This window comes from Pseudorca crassidens, chromosome X, assembly GCF_039906515.1.
Source record: "Pseudorca crassidens isolate mPseCra1 chromosome X, mPseCra1.hap1, whole genome shotgun sequence".
Lineage (NCBI taxonomy): Eukaryota > Metazoa > Chordata > Mammalia > Artiodactyla > Delphinidae > Pseudorca > Pseudorca crassidens.
Window position 1 is genome coordinate 101,383,900 of NC_090317.1, and position 24,699 is coordinate 101,408,598.

Consider the following 24,699-nt stretch of genomic DNA (forward strand, 5'->3'; position numbering starts at 1 on the left):
GCTGCCGAAGAGGCAAGAGACCATTGTTTCTGGGTGTGTGAGGAGACGGGATTCCTTCCTCGTGTGCCCACAGAAGGCAGAGCACCACCTAAACAAGCTCCAGAGATGGGCACAAGCTGCGGCTATCAGCTCAGACCCTAGAGACTGGCATGAACCACTAAGGCTGCTACCGCTGCCACCAAGAATCCAGTTTGCAAGCACAGGTCACAACCCACACCCTTCCCAGGAGCCTGTGCAGCCTGCCACTGCCAGGGTCCCGTGATCCAGGGACAACTTCCCTGGGAGAACACACAGTGCTCCGCAGGCTGTGGCAACATCACGCTGCCCTCTGACACTGCAGGCTTGCCCCGCACTCCAATTATGACTACCGTAGCCCTCCCTCTCCCCAGCCTCTGAGCAACAGAGCCCTAATCAGCTGCTGCTTTAACCGCCTCCTGTCTGGGTGGGGAGCAGATGCCCTCAAGGCGACCTACACGCAAAGGCAGGGCCAAATCCAAAGCTGAATCCCAGGAGCTGTGCGAACAAAGAAGAGAAAGGGAAATCTCTCCCAGCAGCCTCAGGAGCAGAAGATTAAATCTCCACAATCAACTTGATGAACCCTGAGGAATACCTGAATAGACAACAAATGTTCTGAATAGACAACGAATGTTCCCAAAATTGAGGTGGTGGACTTGGGGGCAACTGTAGACTTGGGGTTTGTTGCCTGTGACTGATTTGTTTCTGATTTTTATCTTTATCTTAGTTTAGTTTTTAGTGCTTGTTATCACTGGTAGATTTCTTTATTGGTTTAGTTGCTCTCTTTTTTTTTTTACTTTGTTATTTTTTAATTTCATTATTATTTTTAAAATTTTATTATTAATTTTTTTTTTGATTTTTTTTTTTCCTTTTCTTCTGTGCCATGTGGCTGACAGGGTCTTGGTGCTCCAGCCAGGTGTCAAGCCTGAGCCTCTGAGGTGGGAGAGCTGAGTCCAGAACACTAACCACCAGAGACCTCCCAGCCCCACATAATATCAATCGGCGAGAGCTCTCCCAGAGATCTCCATCTCGACACTAAGACCCAGCTCCAGCCAACAGCCAGCAAGCTCAAGTGCTGGATGCTCATTGCCAAACAACTAGCAAGACAGGAACACAAACCCACCCATTAGCAGAGAGGCTGCCTAAAATCATAATAAGTTCACAGACACCCCAAAAAACACGACTGGAAATGCCCTGCCCACCAGAAAGACAAGATCCACTCCCACCCACTAGAACACAGGCACCAGTCACTTGCACCAGGAAGCCTATACAAGCCACTGAACCAACTTACCCACAGACACACAGACCAAAGGAACAGAATTGAGAGCCCACAAATAAACCCATGAATATATGGTCAATTATTTGATAAGGGAGCCCTCAGTGGGGGAAAATATTCTTCGCAATAAATGGTGTTCATCACTCCCAAACTCATACTACGAGGCCATCATCACCCTGATACCAAAACCAGACAAAATGTCACAAAAAAAGAAAACTACAGGCGAATATCACTGATGAACATAGATGCAAAACTCCTCAACAAAATACTAGCAAACAGAATCCAACAGCACATTAAGAAGGATCATACACCATGATCAAATGGGGTTTATCCCAGGAATGCAAGGATCCTTCAATATACGCAAATCAATCAATGTGATAAACCATATTAACAAACTGAAGGATAAAAATCATATGATCATCTCAACAGATGCAGAAGAAGCTTTTGACAAAGTTCAACACCCACTTATGATAAAAATCCTCCAGAAAGCAGGCATAGAGAAAACTTACTTCAACATAATAAAGGCCATATATGACAAACCCACAGCCAACATTGTTCTCAATGGTGAAAAACTGAAACCATTTCCTCTAAGATCAGGAACAAGACAAGGTTGTCCGCTCTCACCAGTATTATTCAACATAGTTTTGGAAGTTTTAGCCACAGCAATCAGAGAAGAAAACGAAATAAAAGGAATCCAAATTGGAAAAGAAGAAGTAAAGCTGTCACTGTTTGCAGATAACATGATACTATACATAGAGAATCCTAAAGATGCTACCAGAAAACTACTAGAGCTAATCAATGAATTTGGTAAAGTAGCAGGATACAAAATTAATGCACAGAAATCTCTTGTACCCCTATACACTAGTGATGAAAAGTCTGAAAGAGAAATTAGAGAAACACTCCCATTTAGCATTGCAACAAAAAGAATAAAATACCTAGGAATAAATCTACCTAAGGAGACAAAAGATATGTATGCAGAAAACTATAAGACACTGATGAAAGAAATTAAAGATGATACACAAACAGATGGAGAGATATACCATGTTCTTGGATTGGAAGAATCAACATTGTGAAAATGACTCTACTACCCAAAGCAATCTACAGATTCAATGCAATCCCTATCAAAAAACCATTGGCATTTTTCCCAGAACTAGAACAAAAAATTCACAATTTGTATGGAAACATAAAAGACCCCCAATAGCCAAAGCAATCTTGAGAAAGAAAAACGGAGCTGGAGGAATCAGGCTCCCTGACTTCAGACTACACTACAAAGCTACAGTAATCAAGAAGTATGGTACTGGTACAAAAACAGAAATATAGAACAATGGAACAGGATCGAAAGCCCAGAGATAAACCCATGCACATATGGTCATCTTATTTTTGGTAAAGGAGGCAAGACTATAAAATGGAGAAAAGACAGCCTCTTCAATAAGTCGTTCTGGGAAAACTGGACAGCTACATGTAAAAGAATGAAATTAGAACACTCCCTAACACCACACACGAAAATAAACACAAAATGGATTAAAGACCTAAATGTAAGGCCAGAAACTATCAAACTCTTAGAGGAAAACATAGGCAGAACACTCTATGACATACATCACAGCAAGATCCCTTTTGACCCACCTCCTAGAGAAATGGAAATAAAAACAAAAATAAACAAATGGGACCTAGTGAAACTTCAATGCTTTTGCACAGCAAAGGAAAACATAAAGAAGACAAAAAGACAGCCCTCAGAATGGGAGAGAATATTTGCAAATGAAGCAAGTGACAAAGGATTAATCTCCAAAATTTACAAGCACCCCATGCAGCTCAATATCAAAAAAACAAACAACCCAATCCAAAAATAGGCAAAGACCTAAACAGACATTTCTCCAAAGAAAATATAAAGATTGCCAACAAACACATGAAAGGATTCTCAACATCACTGATCATTAGAGAAATGCAAGTCAAAACTACAATGAGGTATCATCTCACACTGGTCAGAATGGCCATCACCAAAAATCTAGAAATAATAAATGCTGGAGAGGGTGTGGAGAAAAGGGAACCCTCTTGCACTGTTGGTGGGAATGTAAATTGATACAGCCACTATGGAGAACAGTATGGAGGTTCCTTAAAAAACTACAAATTAGAACTATCATATGACCCAGCAATCCTACTACTGGGCATATACCCTGAGAAAACCATAACTCAAAAATAGTCATGTACCACAATGTTCATTGCAGCTCTATGTACAATAGCCACGACATGGAAGCAACCTAAGTGTCCATCGACAGATGAATGGATAAAGAAGATGTGGCACATATATACAATGGAATGTTACTCAGCCATAAAAAGAAACGAAATTGAGTTGTTTGTAGTGAGGTGGATGGACCTAGAGTCTGTCGTACAGAGTGAAGTAAGTCAGAAAGAGAAAAACAAATACCGTATGCTAACATATATATATGGGATCTAAAGAAAAATGGTTCTGAAGAACCTAGGAGCAGGACAGGAATAAAGATGCAGACATAGAGAATGGACTTGAGGACTCGGGGAGGGGGAAGGGTAAGCTGTGACAAAGTGAGAGAGTGGCATGGACATATATACACTACCAAATGTAAAATAGATAGCTAGTGGGAAGCAGCTGCATAGCACAGGGAGATCAGCTCGGTGCTTTGTGACCACCTAGAGGGGTGGGATAGGGAGGGTGGGAAGGAGATGCAAGAGGGAGGGGATATGGGGCTATATGTATATGTATAGCTGATTCACTTTGTTATACAGCAGTATCTAACACACCATTGTACAGCAATTATACTCCAATAAAGATGTTAAAAAAAGATTTAGATATAAGGATATATTCATATCTACCTGCATATATGTATCTACCTATATATGGAGAGACAGTATCTATGTTTCTATCTATCTATGGCACAGCTATATATATATATATATATATGATTTAATATAAATAGGCCATGAGATTTTTAAAAAATCCTATTTAAGAATTTTTCACAACTTGTCAAGATAAATTCAAAGCAGAATGCTATTTTTTGCTACTTCAACATTTCATGAGGATTAAAAATTTCAATAACATGTACAAATACTCATGATATATTATTTTTAACACAGAAAAAATTAAGAATATAAAAACCTGAAGGAAAGAAGAAAATACATAAAATGAAAACCTCAAAATACAGTTTTCATATCATGGAGGCTACAATTTTAAACTAAAAAGTTATTGGAAATGGTTGGCAACTGATACATGTTGTTATATTTGATACCAAGTGGATTAATAGTGTTTTTAACTCTGCTTCTCTCTTACTAACTTGTGGAGAGGTTTCTGGGCCTCACCATTAACAATATAATGAATTTAATTGAAGGTTGATTACAGAATGAAAAAATACGTAAAGAAATGGTCATGCAATTTTCACTGACAAGAGAACAAATATTATGAAGGCTATGACTGACCTAAAATTTAAAGCCTATAAGGTTTTATTTACAAACTTAAGATTTGTTTTCAGCTCATTGCTATATATTGAAATTACTGACTGTCAATGGGAAGACAGTAGATTACGCTCATCATTCTACCACACCCAAACTATATGATACACAAGAGATTTTTGTGTTCAAGGAAAATGGAATAGCAGTTATTACCCATTAAAATTTCCAAGACAGTAGTGGTCATTTTGTAATGTATAAAAATATTGAATCCCTATGTTGTACACCAAACAAACAAACTCATAGAAAAAGAGATCAGATTTGTGTTTACAAGAGTCAGAGGGTGGCGGGAGGGGCAAAAGCATGTAAGTGGTCAAAAGGTACAAAATTCCAGGTATAAGGTAAATAAGCACTAGGGATGTAATGTACTACCTGACAAAGATAATTAACACTACTGTATGTTTTATAGAAAAGTTGTTAAGAAAGTAAATCCTAAGAGTTCTCATCACAATGAAAAAAATTTTCTTCTTTTACTTTTTTTTTTTTAAGGAATATGAATATTTATTAAATCTCCAGATTGGCAAGGGTCTCCATGTTTAACAGGAAAAGCCAGGGAAAAAAATCACGTAGGAAAAGAGCAATTTGTTTGATTACTTATAAAAGCGAAACCTAAAATTTAAAGGCAAATTCACACAACTAGAAATATAAATGCCCAACAATCGTACAGAGAGAACAATGATCAAGGTCATTAATAAGCAAAGAATTAAAAGCTCATACAGGATTCCACTTTCACACATACTCTGTATGTTTGTTTGCTTTATTTTCAGTTATACAAATCTTCTTTTTCTTTTACTTTGCATCTATCTGAGATGATGGATGTTCACTAAACTTTCATAATGTATGTAAGTCAAACCATTATCTAGTACACCTTAAACTTATACAGTGCTGTATGTCAATTATATCTCAATAAAACTGGAAGAAAAAAGATTCAAAAAGACATCCTAAATACTTTACACAAAAGAGAACGGACTACTATCAGCCAATTGTTGTTTATTATAAATATAACCTGATTTTTGGAACCTGCTGTAAGAAGTAAGCAAATTTATGTACCTCGAGGATGTAAATATTTCTTACAAAAACCCTATTTAAAGAGATTCTAACCATTCATTCATCTCTAGGGAAGGTGTGGAAATTGAGTTGAATGTAACCAAAGCTGAGATACAGATGGAAAATCAGAGAAGACTTAGTGTCTTGAAAGCTTCATTGCCACATCTGATGATCTAAGGATTAAGTATAGTATTTCTCAAAAGTTTAGCAAACACAGCAAATGTAGTCAAAAATATTAGGAAACTACATATTGGTGTGGATAGCCATTTTAGTGTACTTCTGAAAGTATTCAGAAAGCATGTTCTTCAAGAAGTGCACAAAGGTTTATTTGATGGGATTATTTAAAACAACCCATACCATCTCCAACGACTAAATCTTCATGTCTGAAAGTTATAGAGCTAACAAGTTTTTATCTTAGGTAATTACTATAAGGAAGGTGGGAAAACTTAGTAATTTGGCAACATCACTGTCATTGGTAGCCTATTTGGGCAAAGTTACTTGAAAATGACTCCCCTTCTCCACCAACTTCTGTTGAAAGTGAACATTTAATTAGTACAGCACATCTGCCTGTATTCGCAAAGAGAGCAATCTAGTGGTGCTAAGTCTTGCTCCTTATTAGTAAGGAAGCCAATGTTTCCCTTTTTGAGGTGCCACCTCATGGTCCCAATTTCTCCTGGACTCGTTCAAAAATTTTTTTTCTCCTGTGTCCTGATAAAGAGATAACTATTGTACTCAAGCAAAATTTGCAGCCTCAAAATGTCTCTTTGGCATGTGGATTATTTCAAACTGAAACCAATCAAAGCCCAAAAGACTCAGGAAGGAACTCTGACCTTCCCCCTAACTGCCTAAAAGAATGTAGAGAGAGGGCGTATTCCAGGAAGGGAGCTATCACCATAGACTAGCGTGAACTAGGTGTGTAGACAGGAGGAACCTAGCAAAGTCTGTTTGTTAAAATTTCTCTCTGTGCCCCATTGTCTCTGCATGGCCCAGCAAATACTTATTTACCAAACATTTGCTTTTCTATCTTCATGTGAATGTCCTTCCTCCTCTGAGAAGTTCCAAAACACTAACTCTAACATCCTCTTTTGCCTATAGCTAAAGATGTAAGTGGTCTCATAATTAAAGTTATGTCATTTAAAAATAATCTTTAATAAAGATTTTATTCTGCAGTGATAACAGGGTCACGGAAATAGGACATTTTCACTGAGTGAAATGATCCTATCATCATCCCACTAAATAATTTTCTAGGTAGAAGAGAAAGCTTTTGCAAGTGGCACTTGAGTGCATTTTAATAGTTTAACCATCCATTTTCTATGCCTCAATGGAGATTTACCCAGAGATTAGGTGAGCAAATAATTGATTTACAGACAGAAATAATTTATTTTCTGTTGGAGCAAAATTTGAAGATTCTAAATAATCATTCTATGAAGAAATTCATCTGCATATTTAAAAATGAAAATAACCATTATTTATCATAAGTTTAAATATTTGATTTAAATAAATGAGTACTAACGATAATTGCAAGTTAATTAAATCAAATTACAATGCAATTAACAACAATTAATATTGTCCTCATATTTTATTTAAATGAAGACTCAATATTTGACTTTATCAAATAATTCTGGAGATGGATTTAGTAATACTTTAATAATTCACATAAGACAATCCTATTCTTTGTCAGTATTATTTAAAACCCCAAATCTATGCCAGTTGCTTGAAATATATTTCAGAGTGAAAGGCCTGCTATAGAAACCAGGAAGAATCAATACTGAAAGAGTCCAGAGAGCACAGTCCTGCTTTTATCAGATGTGTGAGGAAAGCATGTAGGCTAAGGCTAATTTTGCTCTAGTAATTCTTGAGACATGCAGGTAAAATGCTTATCGGGGCAGCCACTATGATACCACTGAACTAAAAGATGTTTTCTATAAGCATTTAAGGTACATTTTACTGGATTTAAAATAAAATTGCTGTAATTTGAATAATTTATCCCAAAATGCTCATTTAATATAGATATTTTTTTAGGAATAGCAATTTAGGTTTACAATAAATGCCCCAACTGTTTGCGAAAAGGAGTCTATGAACAATTAATGGGGTTCTTACCAGAGCAATACATTTCACTTCAATAGTGTTTAAGGGTGGTCCAGGAGCACTATGGATTTCAAGATAATACCAGATTTGTAAACTGCTAATAGCATCATCTGAAAAAAGAAAAAAAAACTTAGCACATCTTAATTTAGGTTTCAGAAAACCATATTTAACATAAAAATTTGAGAAACATGAATTAGATATCATTTTCAAACTCTTTCTGATGGACTCATTTGTCAAGAGAGCTGTGAGGAAGGTGAAAAGCTGATTTCATCACAGTTTGTGAGCAATAAGAGAAGCCCCAGCCTGCATGGCCATGAGAATGGGCTGTGAAAGCTCCCTGCCTCATGCCTGCCCCATAACTCACTAAGTTCCCCACAAAAATAAGAGTGTTTTACTTTTAAGGATTAATATTTCAAAAGAAATAACTAATCTTTCCCCCTTAATTCCCAAAGTATTCACATATTATACGTAGAAATACCTAACTATGGTATTACAATATACAAGGCTACATTTCTAGTACCATAAAAATTTAGCCTAAGGAAAAAATCAGAAATAGTTTATGAAATTTCTGGTTTTTTGGGAGTGTGAAAGAGGATCCTAGCAATTTAGCCCAAAAAAAGCTGAAATGGGGTATGGACTGTTAAAAAAAAAAAAAGAAGGAGGAGGAAAAAAAGGAGAAGGTGGGGAGGGGGGAAAGAAAAAGAAGAAGAAAGAAAGAACAGGCCCAAGGTGGAGCCACTTGCCTCTGGGACAGTAAACCAAGACTTAACTGCAGTTTCAACCTCTCCCAGGAATGGACTTTTTGCAATTTCCTGGTCAGCTCTAGTGAGGTAAATTTGCCTGAAACAATCCTTTCTTTTGTCCTGCTAATAACCTCCTTGTCCATACCCCACCCCTTCCACCAGCGTTTCTATAAAACCTGGGAGTAGCTTTCTATTTGCTAGATGGGATGCCGCCTGATTAATGAATTGATGAATCAGGCCAATTAGATCTTCATATTTACTCAGCTGAATTTTGTTTTTTAACAGGACTAAGCAGTGAGAAAGTAATGTTTACATCTGGGTTTTCCAACTCTTTTTTTTTAAAAAAAAACAGGCCTTTCTGCTGCCGGTGATGTCCAAAATCACACCCTTAAATCCTGAAACCAGAACCCTGGTCAACCATAAAAGCCCTGTGTAGCAGGGTTTGTACTGGCATCAAACCCACATGTTTTCTATTTGTTCTCATCTGCTCAGCTTCTCACTTTGATATTCTTTATTCTCCAATGTTGAGCTAGATTACAGTTTAAGATGACCTTCAGTTTCAGTTAATTGTTTGCATATCATATCAGTATTGTCAAGTTTTAAAGATTCCAAGAACTGCAGTGTTTGATTAACTTACTTAGGTAAATCACTAAGCCTCTCTGGGCCTTAATTTCCTTATCTATGAAATAAGGGGCCCAGACCAGTGCAGTTCTCAGACTCTCTCTTCTGAAAAAGTGTTTTGTTTTGCACTGCATTGAAATGCATTGCATTGTATTATGTTGAATTGTTGAATTACATTGAATATATTGAATTGTATTGCATGGCTCAAATAATTGGCTCAGTAAGTCCAAAATCTGAAGGTTAGTCCAGCAGGTTGGAGACCCAGGGAAGAGTTGGAGTTCAAGTCCAAAGGCAGTCTACAGGTAGAATTCCTTTTTGCTCTGCAGATGTCAGTCTTTGTTCTATTAAGACCTTCAACTGGTTAGGTAAGACCCACGCACATTATGGAGGGCAACCTTCTTTGAACGTCTAAAGATTTAAATGTAATTCTCATACAAAATCACCTTTACAAAAACATCCAGAATAATGTTTAACCTAATATCTGGGCACCATGACCCACCCAAGGTGACACATAAAATTAACAATCACGGGGACAAGAACACCTCCTATTTGTAATTGCTGTGTCTATCACATAAGGTAGTATTGTGATGAAGCTAATTTAATTTCTACAGAGCTAAAAACATACAATGAATATGAATTTATTGGTGAGAGTGGGATTAGTGATAATTTATTAATGAGATGAACAACAAAAATAATAATTATTAAACTTTGCTTAACTACAAGCTTTAAACATATTAAAACTTTTTTTCTAATTCTAAAATTAGGAGTATTCACTATAGCAATTTAAGAAATTACTGAAAAACTTTAAAAACTAAAAATTAGTCACCATCTCATGACCAAGAGTACTTACTTTTTGTATAAAATTTCAAGTGTAATATATCAATAAAGACATAGATATACAGACATATACATATATAAATACACTGGGATATATACATATATAATTAATAGATCCATATATATGTGTGCATTTGTATATACACATTTCTATCATTCAGAGAATATTCATTATTAAATTTAAGTTCATTACTAGTCATTAGGGAAATGCAAGTTAAAACCACAATGAGATATCATACTTGTTAGAATGGCCATGATCAAAGAGACAAGAGATAACAAACGCTGGCTTGGATGTGGAGAAAAGGGAACCCTTGTGCACTGTTGGTGGGACTGTAAATTCATATGGCCACTATACAAAACAGTCTGGAGGATCCTCATAAAATTAAAAATAGAACTACCATACGATCCAGCAATCTCACTTCTGGGAATATATCCAAAGGAAGTGAAAACACTAACTGGAAAAGATATCTGTATCTTCCTGTTCAAAGCAGCATTATTTACAATAGCCAAAACATGGGAACAACCTAAGTGTTATCAACAAATGAAAGGATAAAGACGTTATAGTATATTCAATGGAATCTTATTCAGCCATTAAAAAACAAGGAAATCCTACCATGTGTGACAACGTGGATGGACTATGAAGGCATTATGCTAAGTGAAATAAGTCAGATAGAGAAGAAAAAATACTGTATGATCTCATTTATATGTATAGTCTAAAATAAACAAACAAAACAATAACAAAAAACCCAAACTCATAGAAAAAGAGATCAGACGTGTGGTTACCAGAGGCAGAGGGTAGGGGTAGGGGGAAATGAAGGAAGGTGGTCTAAAGGTATAAACTTGCAGTTATAAGATAAATAAGTACTAGGGATGTAATGTACAGCATGATGACTATAGTTAACACTGCTGTATGATACATAGGAAAGTTAAGAGAGTAAATTCTAAGAGTTCTCTTCATAAGTAGAAAATTGTTTTTTCTTTTTTCTTTCTTTTCTTCTTATTGTATCTATATGAGAAGATGGATGTTAGCGGAACCCATTATGGTAAGCATTTCACAATATGTGTAAATCAAACCATCAAGCTGTACACCTTAAACTTATACAGTGATGTATGACAATTATTTTTCAATAAAAATGGAAAAAAAATTATGGGCAGGTAATACTTATTCAAAAACATTTTAAATCGAGACTTCCCTGGTGTCGCAGTGGTTTAGAATCCGCCTGCCAATGCAGGGGACACAGGTCGAGCTCTGGCCTGGGAAGATCCTACATGCTGCGGAGCAACTAAGCCCGTGCGCCACAACTACTGAGCCTGTGCTCTAGAGCCCGCGAGCCACAACTACTGAGCCCATGTGCCACAGTTACTGAAGCCTGTGTGCCTAGAGCCCGTGCTCCGCAACAAGAGAAGCCACCACAATGAGAAGCCCGTGCACCACAACCAAGAGTAGCCCCGCCTCGCCGCAACTAGAGAAAGCCTGCGTGCAACAACAAAGACCCAACGCAGCCAAGAAAAAAAAATTAATCAAATTTAAAAATTAAGTTTCAATTATTCAACATAATAAATCATATAAAAAATTCTTATATTAAAATATTTGTGCATATCACTGATCATTTTATTTAAAAAAATCTAAGCTGTGTGATGACAGGTTGCAAGATAGATTAAGAGCTAGGAAAAATGTATCTACAGGTATCCGCAGTTCTTCAGACAGGCCTTCCCATATTCCTACTCAAACAGAATTAACCCTTCCATTCCCTGTAATACTTTGGTCTTTTTCTTACTGATTGCTCAGTAGTACATTTCTTTTCAATTAGGGAAATTTCAGTTATGCAAAATGAGTAAGTTCTGTAGATCTAATGTACAGCAAGGTAATTATAGTTAATAGGGTGGTAGTGTATACTTGAAATTTGCTTAGAAGGTAGATCTTGTGTGTGTGTGTGTGTGTGTGTGTGTGTATGTGTCTATACAGGCTTATTAACTGTGACACATGTACCACTTTGCTGGGGGATATTAACGATGGGGGAGACAATCCATGTGTTAGGGCAGGATGTATATGGGAAAACTCTGAACCTTCCTCTCAGTTTTGCTGTGGACCTAAAACTGCTCTAAAAATTAAATATTTTTAAATATGCCATTGGGATTGTGATAGGTCATTACATTGAATATAGATCACTTTGGATAGCAGGGACATTTTAACAATATTCAGTTAGAAGGTAGATCGTTAAGTGTCTTTACCTTCTTCCATGAAAAAGTGGTAACTATGTGAGATGATAATATGTTAATTAGGTTGATTGTGGTGATTATTTCACAATGTATACGTATATCTAATCAAGCTGTCCACCTGAAATATGTACAATTTTTAATACTCAGTTGTACTTCAGTAACGCTGGGAGAGAAAGAAATGAAAACAACTAAATAAGAATTTTCTAATCTTCCAAATAGGGAAATATGAAAAATAATGGTAACACCCAGCTTTAATGAGGGTCAGGTTGAAAGAGATAATATTATACATTATAATGGAAATTTGAAGAGCGCTTTAACATGTTTAAAATGTTTAAGAATTGCTTATCCCCTTCGAGCCAATGATTTCATTCTAAGAAATTTGTTGGAATAAAATAATCGATGATATGCACAAACATTTTAATATAAGAATGTTTCTTATATGATTTATTATGTTGAATAATTGAAACTTAATTTTAAAAAATTTTAACAGCCCACACAGTCACAAGTAGATATAATTCCTAACATGACTCCCCCAACCTCCCCTGCAAAGAACACTTTAATCAGTAGTCTTTGAGAAGCACTTTCCCCTGCCTCTCGTGCCTTCCCCTTGTGTGCCCCTTAGATAAGATCCCCAAGATACAAACAAGATACAAAGAAAACTTGTTATTTTTTGGAATCAATTCTCACTTCCTGTCTTCTCTCTCAAGAGAGTCATCTAATGCTAGTCTCTGAAATGTTTTCCACCTTTCATGGTATTTCTCTCTCCCCATCACCACCCTAAAAGACATTCTCCTCTTCACTTCAAACCCAGTTAGCTGTTGCAGTGGCCTAGCTTTTGCTCCAACTGCTCTTCCCTTCCCAAACTATTTTGAATAGTGCCTAAATATCACTCTTAATTCACGTATTCTGTGATGGTACATTTTATGTGTCAACTTGGCTGGACTATGGTGTCCAGTTGTTTGATTACACACCAATCTAAATGTTGCTGGGAAGGTATTTTTTTTTAAAAATATGTGAATACTTTAATTGGTAGACTTTGAGTAAAGCAGAATACTCTGCTTAATGTGAATGGGCCAACTCCAGTCAGTTGGAGGCCCTAAGAGCAAAGACTGAAGTGACCTGAAGGAGAAGCAATTCTTAGCCAAGTGTGAAACATGGAAACCCTGCTTGAGCTTGTAGCCTGCCCAGTCTGCCCTGGGGAATCTGGACTCATGACTGCAACAGTAACTCTTACCTAACTGTCTACCCTGCTCGCTTGCCCTACAGATTTTGGACTTGCCAGTCTCCATAGTTATGTTAGCCAATTCCTTAAAATGTCTCTCTATAGATATAGGTTATTGTATTATATTGTACTATATTATATTGTATTGCATTATATTGTGTTGTATTACATTATGTTATATTATGTTATATTATATTATATTATATTATATTATATTATATTATAGTGGTATCTGTTTCTCTGAAGAATCCTGATTAAACAGAAATTCATTCAATAAAGATTTCTTCTTTGGTACACCTCTGTTTCTAGAACTTTGCCCCTGTTGACCCACTCTTCTCTATTGCCCTCTTCCATCCCTGCTACTCACCCGTAAGAGAACTCATTTACCCACTCTCTAAGAAATCTGCCCTATCTATTCCAACTCTCCATACTCTCATTTTCCTTTGAATTTCTACTGAAACGATATGATGTTTAACAACATTCAAATAAAACTTTATAATAAGGGAAAGGGAAATAATAGCATTTGCTTTCTTTTGCATATGAGGGAGATTGCTATCATCTCCTATATTTAGAAAAGGAGAACACATTACATTGTTAAAATAATATACTTATTAACATTTTATTAGAAATTGACTGAAATTTTTTGTTTAGTAACAGAAATATTTGTAAAGTTTTTCACTTATGAAAGATTAGGCAGCCTTCAAGCTGAAGTATTATAATCTACTAATTTTAATAGCAGTACAAATCCAGAAAGTAAACTAAATCAAGTTAATCCTGAAATAATACAATTCTTACAGATGATATATGAAATACACATTTGTATACGTATTATGAAAGTAAAGTATCTATTGATTTATAAGTAAATGATGAGGGTTTATAAAAATTGATCATGAAACTCTCCATAATAATAAATTTACCTGGTTTTTCCTCATCAAACTTGTCAGATGGTTCCAATAATGACTTCTCAAAGGAGGGTATTAGATCTCTATCTTTATCTTCATTTGAGTCTTCCTGAGAATCACCATTTTTCCTGCTTTTAACGGAAAACGAAATTGTACCTACAACACATAGGCGCAAGATGTCAGATTAACCAGTGTTTCGTTTTCTAAACTAACAATTAAACAGAACAACTTAATGGAAAGTTCAAGGAAATATTTTTAAATGTCCATTAAAATGGTAATTTTTAAACTGCTTTCTCATAATAATTAAGAAAATGCAGCAAATAATAGAACTGTAACAGCTTCCAGAAAACGTACTGGTCTTGGGTGAGTATTCTTACATATTTTCTTCTTAAGTCATTTTTAACACTCATTTATTACCTCATTAAAATACTTTGTTTAATACAATATTCTAAGCATGAACTTTCCTTTAAACATTTAATATGTAAAATGCTAAATTCTGTTACAAAAAACTGTTAGTGTCAAAAATTGGCACTCTTTATCTGGAATTTTTGTTATACTAAAATTGACTTATAAAAGATTGGTATTAACTCTTAAATTGAAGCTAACATACATATGGAAATAATTCAGAAATTGGCCCTGATATCTCAATAACAGCTTGCTATATTCACAGTCTTACTATCCATGTTTAGAGGATGGTTCAAATCTTCTTTCCCCTTCAATTTCCAATACTTCCTTCTCCCTCCTCATTCCTAGCTGATTATCTTGTTTCTATTTCACTAAGAAACTGGACACTTCCAAGAAAGAATTCCTTCACAGTCCCACCACCACATTGAACAATCCTTCCACAATGGTGACCTCATCCTCTGGCTTTCCTCTTGTAAGAATGATTGATACACTTTTACCTGGGACCAGCCCTTGGACCTGTGCACTGGATCCCATCTACTCTAGTCTACGCAAGGATCTGGCTACTGTAACATTCCCCACTCCCTTCTGCATCTTCAATTCTCCCTCTGAAACATGGTGTAATAACACCCAACTTCCAAAAAGCCTTCTCTCCATCGAATGTGTATGTGTAAATCTATGTATTTTTATATGTTTTTGTGTACACACACACACACACACACGCACACACTGCGTAATACCATGTTAGGCTTAGTACCAACATCAGGATGAAATACCCAACATAAATCACAAAAATGATTCAAGGCATAAAATAAATACATTAAAAAAAACTCAAAGTGGTATCTTGGCACCAATCTAAGCAGGTTTAATCAATGACTTTCAAATTGTCAAAGAATAAAATATTGTCATGATATTTAAATTTTTAGAGATAATTAAAGATAAAGACAAATAGGAGATAAAGTTACAGTTCAGTTTTTTTTCGTTTTTAAAGATTTTTTTGATGTGGACCGTTCTTAAAGTCTTTATTGAATTTGTTACAATATTGCTTCTGTTTTATGTTTCGGTGTTTTGGCCACGAGGCATTTGGGATTTTAGCTTCCCGACCAGGAATTGAACCCTCACCCCCTGCATTGGAAGGCAAGGTCTTAACCACTGGACTGCCAGAGAAGTCCCACAGTTCAATGTTTAAAGCTAAAATAACACATACCAAAATTTAATAGAGATAACACATAGGAATATAGATTCAAAAATCTTATCCCCCCCAAAAAAGCCCAGGAATTAAAAGAAAAAAATGTATCGCTCTTTCAAATTGATAACTTTTAACACTTTTGATAACATTAATTTTTGATGAGACTGCTCAGTAACAACCCCCATCTCAGATACTGCTGGTAAGAGTAAAAATTGGTACTACATATTTTGGGGGGTAATTTTTCAACATCCACCAAGTTGTTGCACATCTCCTTTGACATGTCAGTTCTGTTTTTTTATGTTATAAATACCTTATATCTGAAATCTTACCCCATAGGTAAACTAGCAGAGTTCTTTACAAAGATGCTGTTGCAATATTATCGGTAATTACAAAATAAAAAAAAAAAGAGGAACTTGATTTCCACCTATGCATGACTAGTTACATGAATTCAGATAAACATTTATTTGGATTATTGTTCATCTAGTCAAAAGAAAAACCTATGAAAACCGCACTGAAAATACATCCATGATAATTTGAGTGAAAGCAGCCACTTACAGAGTTTTATGTCTCATATGGCCCATTGTGTGTGTGGGGGACTGTGTGTGTGTGTATTTTTGTGTGTGTGTGTTTAAAAGATATATACAAATATGAGTTGGCATTTGGACAGAAATTTCTTTTCTCACAGTTCTGGAGGCTAGATGTTTGAAATCCAGGTGCCAGCAGAGTTGGTTCCTTCTGGAAATTCTGAGGGAGATCTGTTCCATGCCCCTCTCCTAGTTTCTGCTGTTTGCCAGCAATCCTTGGCATTCCTTGGCTTGTAGACGTATCACTCCAGTCTCTTCCTTCACCTTTGCATGGTGTTTTCTCCCATATCTATCCATGTCTATTTTCCTCTTCTTATAAGGACAACAGTCATATTGGTTCAGGGCCCACCCTAATTCAGCATGACCTCATCTTAATTTGATTATATCTGCAAAGACCCTATTCTAAATAGGATCACTTTAACAGATATCAGTGGTTAAGACACTAGGTCCCTGGGCAGGCAGAACTGCTCCCAGACTGCAGCTGTGAGGGGCTGGAGCCGGATTATAGGAATGCTTCCAGATGTACAGACAGAACATAGTCAGTGGGCCTACCTCTGGGGCATGGACAAGCTTGTCTCACGGTAGGAGTGTTCCCAGACCATGGCTGAGAGTAGCTGGAGCTACGTTACAGGGTCATTTCAGGATCTGCAGTTGGAACAAAGTTGGAGGGCCTGTCACAGGGGCGCAGACAGGTGTGTCTTCCACCTGGTCCCCAAATGGGTAGAAATCATGGCTAAGAGGGGCTGAAGCTGGGTCATGGGCCACTTCAGGGTCCACACATGGGACTGAATTCAGCAGATAGTGCTGATGGCAGGCCCAAAGTCAAATGGGACTGTAACAGTCCACGGGGCTGTTTCCTGGTTGTAGCCAGGACCACAGTTGGCAAGTCCGTCATCTGAGCATGAGCCTGCCTTTTCAAAATGGCCCTCCTAGGTTTTGGACTCCACCAAGGTTTCATGGACTCCTACCTGGATCGCAAAGCTCCCACAATGGCACTTTTGTCCTTGGATGGCTTCCAAATGCCTGTGCTGAAGAGGGATACAATTGGTGGATCTTCTACTCTGCCATCTTGCTGATGTCACTACTATCTTATCATTTTCAATTCCTTTATTTTGAAATATGACAGTCACTTAAGTTACAGGTTAAATTTCAGGTCCTACTATAAACATGGCTTTCTTAGTTTACATAGGAGCTTGGTATATGCTCACAAACACATTGTGGAAAGACAGGGTATCTAGTGGAAAGAACACAGGCTTCTGACAGAATGAGGATTCAAATTCTTGTTCTCCTACAGCTAACTTAGCCTTGAACATGTTACTTATCTCATTTTTAAAATGGTGCTAGTAGTTTTGAGGATTAAATGACTGTAGTTCATGCTTATGTAGGACTTACTGTATGTCAGGCATTGTTCTAGGGATTTACAAAAATTGACAAATTTTTCCAAAACATACCTATGAAATTAGTCCTATTATTATCCTCATTCTAAAGAAACGCAACTGTGACACAAGAAAGTTCAGTAGCTTGCTCAAGGTCAATCAGCTTGTAATAATACAGCTGGAATTTGAACATGAGCATTGTGATTTAAAGTCCATACTCTTTGTTGAATTAATATATTTTATTTTTCAAACAGTTTTAGGTTTACAAAAAAATGAGTGTAAAGTACAGAGAGTTCCCATATACCTCCTTTAGTTTCCCCTATTATAAACATCCTGCATTAGGTGGTACATTACTTATAAGTGATGAGTCAATAACAATACATCATTATTAACTTAAGTCCATAGCTTACATTCTGGTTCACTCTTTGTGTTATGCATCCTATGGCTTTGACAAATGTAAAACTTCATCTATCTACCATTATGGTATCACGGAGAATAGTTTCATATCCCCCAAAATCCCCTGTACCCCACTCATTCATCCCTCCCTCCCAACCTCCCCAAAGGACTGGCAACCACTGATCTTTTTCAGAATGTTGTATAGATGGCCTTTTCGGATTGGCTTCTTTCACTAAGCAACATGCATTTAAGCTTCCTCCTGTCTTTTTGTCATTTATTTTTATCACTGAAAAATATCCAATTGTATGGATATACCACTATTTATCCATTCACCTACTGTAGGACATCATGGTTGCCTCCACATTTTGGCAATCATGAATAAAACTGTTATAAACATTCATGTGTAGATTTCTGTGTGGACATAAATTTTCAACTCATATGGGTAAATACCAAATGGGCTTGTGATTTCTGGATCATGTTATGAATATGTTTAGTTTTGTAACATACTGCCAAAATGTCTTCTAAAGCACCTGTACCATTGTACCATTTTGTATTCTCACCATTAATGAATGAGAGTTCCAATTTTTCTACATCTTTGTCAGTATTTGGTATTGTCAGGGCTTCTGAATTTAGCCATCCTAATACGTATGTAGTGTTATCTCATTGTTGTTTTAATTTGCAGTTCCCTAAAGATATATGATGTTGAACATCTTTTTGTATGCTTATTTGCTATCAGAATATTTTTTTTGGTGAGGTATCTCTCCAGATCTTTTGCCAATTTTTAAAGTTGAGTTATTTTACTGTTGTTGATCTTTAGTACTTTAAAATATATTTTGGATACCATTCATTTATTAGATATCCAAAAAGTTTACAAGAGACAAATAAGGATACTATATATTAATAAAAGATTCAATTAACTAAAAAATCAAAAAACAAACAAACAAACCTGAGCTTATATATAGATACAGAGAACAGACTGGTGGTTGCCAGAGGCAGGGGGTGGGGGTGGGATAAGTGAAATGGGTGAAGGGGGTCAAAAGGTACAAACTTCCAGTTAAAAAATAGGTCATGGGGATGTAATGTACAGTATGATGACTACAGTTAATAATACTGTATTGCATACTTGAAAGTTCCTAAGAGAATAGATCTTAAAAGTTCTCATTACAAGAAAAAATATGTAATTATGTGTAGTGATGAATGTTAACTAGACTTATCGTGGTGATTTTACAATATAAACAATTATCAAATCAAAAAAAAAGATTCAATTCAGCAAGAATATATAAAAATTATACACCTATACACACCTAAAAACAGAGGCCCAAAATATATGAAGCAAAAAACGACAAAACTGGAAGGAGAAATAGACAATCCTACAATAATAGCTGGAGACCTCAATACCCCACTTTCATTAATGGACAGAACAACCAGACAGAAGACAAATATGGAAATAGAGGAGGTGAACAATACTGTAACATGACTAGACCTGACTGACTTACAAAGAACATTCCACAAAACAACAGCAGAGTACACGTTCTTCTCAAATGACCAGAGAACAATGTCTAGGAGAGATCGCATGTGAGGCCACAAAGCAAATCTTAATAAATTTTAAAATACTGAAATTGTACAAAGCATTTTTTTCTCATTACAATGGAAAGAAATTATAAATCAATAACAGAAGAATGAAATTTATGAATTTGGAAATTAACATACTCTTAAACAACCAATATTTCAAAGAAGAAATCACAATGAAAATTAGAAAATATCTTGAGACAACTGAAAATGAAAACACAGTATACAAAATTTAAGGGATGCAGTAAGAGCAGTGCTAAGAGGGCAATTTATAGCAATGAATGAATTTGTTAAAAGAAAAGAACAACCTCAAATCAACAACCTAAATGTACACTATACGAACTAGTAGAGTTCACAGAAGAGCAAATTAAACCCAAAACTAGCAGAAGGAAGGAAATAATAAAGATTAGCATGGAGGTAAATGATATAGAGAATAGAAAAACAATAGAGAAAACCAAAAAACCCAAAAGTTGGATCTTTAAAAAGATCAACATAAGTGGTAGACCATTAGCTAGAGTGACTAGGAAAAAAGGAGAGGAGACTCAAATTAAAGTAAGACATTATTATTGTTTTTACCAAAATAAAAAGCAGTATATATATGTAAAGAGAATATTATAAACAATTATGTGCCAAAAATTGGATAACTTAGACGAAATGGACAATTTCCTAAAAACACACAATATACTAAAACTGACTCACGAATAATAGAAAACTTCAATAGACATAAAATTAGTAAGAGGATTAAATCAGTAATCAAAACCCTCCCTACAAAGAAAAGCCCAGCACGAGATGGCTTCACTGTTTAATTCTACCAAATATTTAAAGAAGAATTTATAAGATTTTTTCTCAAACACTTGCAAATTATTGAAGAGGAGGGAAAACTTCCTAACTCATTCTAGGAGGCCAGCATTGCCATGATACAAAAGCCAGACAAAGACAGTGTAAGAAAACTAAAATCCAATATCCCTGGTGAACACTGATGCAAAATTTTTCAATAAAATACTAGAAAATTGGATTCAGCAGCATATCAAAAGCATTACATACCATAATCAAATGAGACTCATTTCACGAATGAATGAATGAATGAATGAAGGGTAAATTTCTGTACACTAGCAATGAACAATTAGAAAACTAAGGAAACAATTCAGTTAAATAAAACCATTATTTGGATAACCTTATATGTGTTAATACGTGTGCACTGAATAATAAGGAAACTTAATCAATATTTCAAATACTATGAAATATTCTCAAGAATTAAAAGTACACTTTCTCCATTCTTTCTCATTTCAGTTCATTTATATACCCCGCATATTTTTCTTCCTCCAACACACCCATTTAAACATTTTTGCATTTTTATTATCCCATAGCAAATAGAAATTGGACAATCACTTGTAAAACAACCCAAAAGCCCTATATAAGACCATATATTGTTTTATTTCCCCTTCATTAGGGGACCAAAAGGCAAGGTGGAAAAACAAAATTATGTACTGATAAAAAACAGAGATAAAGAAACCCAGTGCTGTGGCCACAATTGCCATAAATAGAGCTCTTGTCTCCCACTCTTTCTAAATGCTTAATTTTTAACGATAAAATGTACAGCAGTTTAGCACCCAATGGTAGTCCTAAAGGCTCCATTTTTCTGTGTGTGTGGAATTATACTGTTTGTTCTTTCTATAATACATTTTGGCATGAGTATATCAAGACACTAAAGACAACAGGAAAGGATTATAAAGGATTATTAAAATCTATAGGATTCAGATTTCTGTTGTAGAGAATGGTTGATTACATTTTAATTTTAACAAGAACCTATGCTTTCATTTCTGGGGCAAGCAATGATAGTCTAGATTGCAATTAAAACTGCATGCTTCTTCCTGATCCGTAGAAGAAAAAACTGATAAACTGCATTTCATTAAAATTAAAAACTTCTATAATTATTTCATAATGTATACGTATATCAAATCATCACATTGTGCATCTTAAATATATACAATTTTTGTCAATTATACCTCAATGAAGCTGGAAAAAATAAAAACTTCTGCTATTTAATAGACACTGTTAATCAAATTAAGAGGAAAACTACATATGGGAGAAAAACTTATAAAGCACATATCTGATAAAGGGAATATATCCAGAATATATTTTTAAAAACTTCTAAGATTTCAACAGTAAGAAAACAGACGACTCAATGCGGGGGCTGGGCAAAAGACATGAAAAAAAAATTAAATTAAGAAGGCATATGGATGACAAACAAGCACAAGATGTTCAACGTTATTTATTATTCATTATGGAAATACAGATTAAAACCACACTATAATAGCACTACAACAAATTAAAATGGAAAAAATTGAAAGGACTAACCCTACTAAGTATGGTCAATGATGTAGAGAAAGTGGAACTTTCATACACTGCTGGTGGGAATGGAAAAAGGAACAATCTCTTTGAGAAACGGTCTAGCAGTTTCTTTAAACGTTATAAATTCAATAACCATGTTACCCAGCCATCCAACATATAAGTGATTTACCCAAGAGGAATGAAAGTATATGCCTATAGAAAGACGTATACATGAATGCTCATATCAGCTTTATTTGTAATTACCAAAAAATGCCAAAACCCAAATGTCCATCAATAGGTAAATAGATGAACAAAGTGCGGTATATCCATTCCATGGAGTATTACTCAGCAATAAAAGGAATAAACTATTGATAGATACACTGTGTGGATGGATCTCAAAAACACTATGATGCACAAAAGAAAACAACCAAACAAAGGGTGTACAATGTGTTATTATATAATATATATATACACAATATATATAGTGTGTATATATACACATATATACAATATGTACAACACACATATACACAATACACAATATATTATTATATATATTATAATTATATTACATATTTATAAATATTCATATTTATATATAATTTTATATAAATATATTATTTATAAATATTTATTATATATTTAGTATAATATATAAAATATTACAAATTGTGTGTATATATAGTATATATATGTATATAGTTATATATATAGTGTACGTGTGTATATATATCTGTGTGTGTGTGTGTGTGTGTGTGTGTATATATATATATATATATAAAATGCTATAAGCTGCATATAAAGTGACAGAAAATAGATAAACGGTTGTCCAGGGCAATGGTGGCATTGGGCAGGAGAGGAGCAGAGGCAAAAAGATTAAAAATGGACACAAGTAAACTTCAGGGGGTAAAATATATTATTTGAATTGTGTCAATGGATTCATGGGTGTACACATGTTAAAACTTCTCAAATTGTACTTTGAATATGTACAACTTATTGTATATCAATTATACTGCAATAAAGGTGTTAAAAAAAATACAGTGTATTTCAGATACAGTATCCTTAGACCCCATCCACACAATAAAAACAGGAGTCACATTTTATAAAACTGCAGAATGTTAAGAGGGAAACGTTCACCAGTATTCACAAAACTTTTTGAAGTAGATCCACGTTAAGAAAAAATATTTAAATACAGATGGCCAAGAGGCACATGAAAAAATGCTCAACATCGATAATTATTAGAGAAATGCAAATCAAAACTATAATGAGGTACCATCTCACACCGGTTAGAATGGCTATCAATAAAAAGTCTACAAATAAGAAATGCTGGAGAGGGTGTGTAGAAAAGGGAACCTTCCTACACTGTTGATGAGAATGTAAATTGGTGCAGCCACTATGGAAAACAGTATGGATGTTCCTCAAAAAACTAAAAATAGAGTTGCTATACGATCCAGCAATCCCACTCCTGGGCATGTATCTGGACAAAAGTATAATTCAAAAAGATACATGCACCCTTATGTTCACAGCAGCATTATTCACGATAACCAAGACATGGAAACAACCTAAATGCCCACCAACAGACGAATGGATAAAGAAGATGTGGTACATATATACAATGGAATACTACTCAGCCATAAAAAAGAATGAAATAATGCCATTTGCAGCAACATGGATGGAGCTAGAGATGATCATACTAAGTGAAGTCAGAAAGAGAAAGACAAATACCATATCATATCACTTATATGTGGAATCTGAAATATGACACAAATGAACCTATCTCTGAAAAAGAAACACACTCACAGACATAGAGTACAGACTTGTGGTTGCCGGGGTGGGGAGTGGGGAGGAATGGAATGGGAGTCTGGGGTTAGCAGATGCAAGCACAGGGAACTAAAATCAATATGCTGTGTTAAACCAAAATGGAAAAGAATATTAAAAAAAAGAATGTATATATATGTATAACTGAATCACTTTGCTGTACAGCAGAAATTAACACAACATTGTAAATCAACTATACTTCAATAAAAAAAGAAAAAAATATTTAAAAGATAAAAAATAGTTTTAAAGTTTCAGAATTTATGAATGTTTTTCTAACCCTTCTAATTCCAAGAGGTTATGTTTAATTCCTCACATATTGGAAAGCCTCTTTGAAGGATGCTTTGAATTTGAAATTTTTTTAAAAAAGTGTATGAATAAATTATTTACAATAAAGCCCTCTCTCTGAGATTCTTCAGTAAAAGTTTTACTTGAGAAAAGCCAATGACTTGGGGGCTTCCCTGGTGGCGCAGTGGTTAAGAATCCACCTGCCAATGCGGGGGACACGGGTTCGAGCCCTGGTCCAGGAAGATCCCACATGCCGTGGAGCAACTAAGCCTGTGCACCACAACTACTGAGCCTGCGCTCTAGA

At 35.3% G+C, this 24,699-nt stretch overlaps 1 protein-coding gene across 1 annotated transcript in view; it reads right to left on the reverse strand.

The window, feature by feature from the left end:
- Window positions 1–24,699, reverse strand: part of CFAP47 (cilia and flagella associated protein 47) — a 520,230-nt gene that overhangs the window by 109,904 nt on the left and 385,627 nt on the right. The window contains 2 exon segments of the mRNA XM_067722746.1: window positions 7,913–8,010; window positions 14,461–14,601. Coding sequence (XP_067578847.1) covers window positions 7,913–8,010; window positions 14,461–14,601 — 239 coding nt within the window.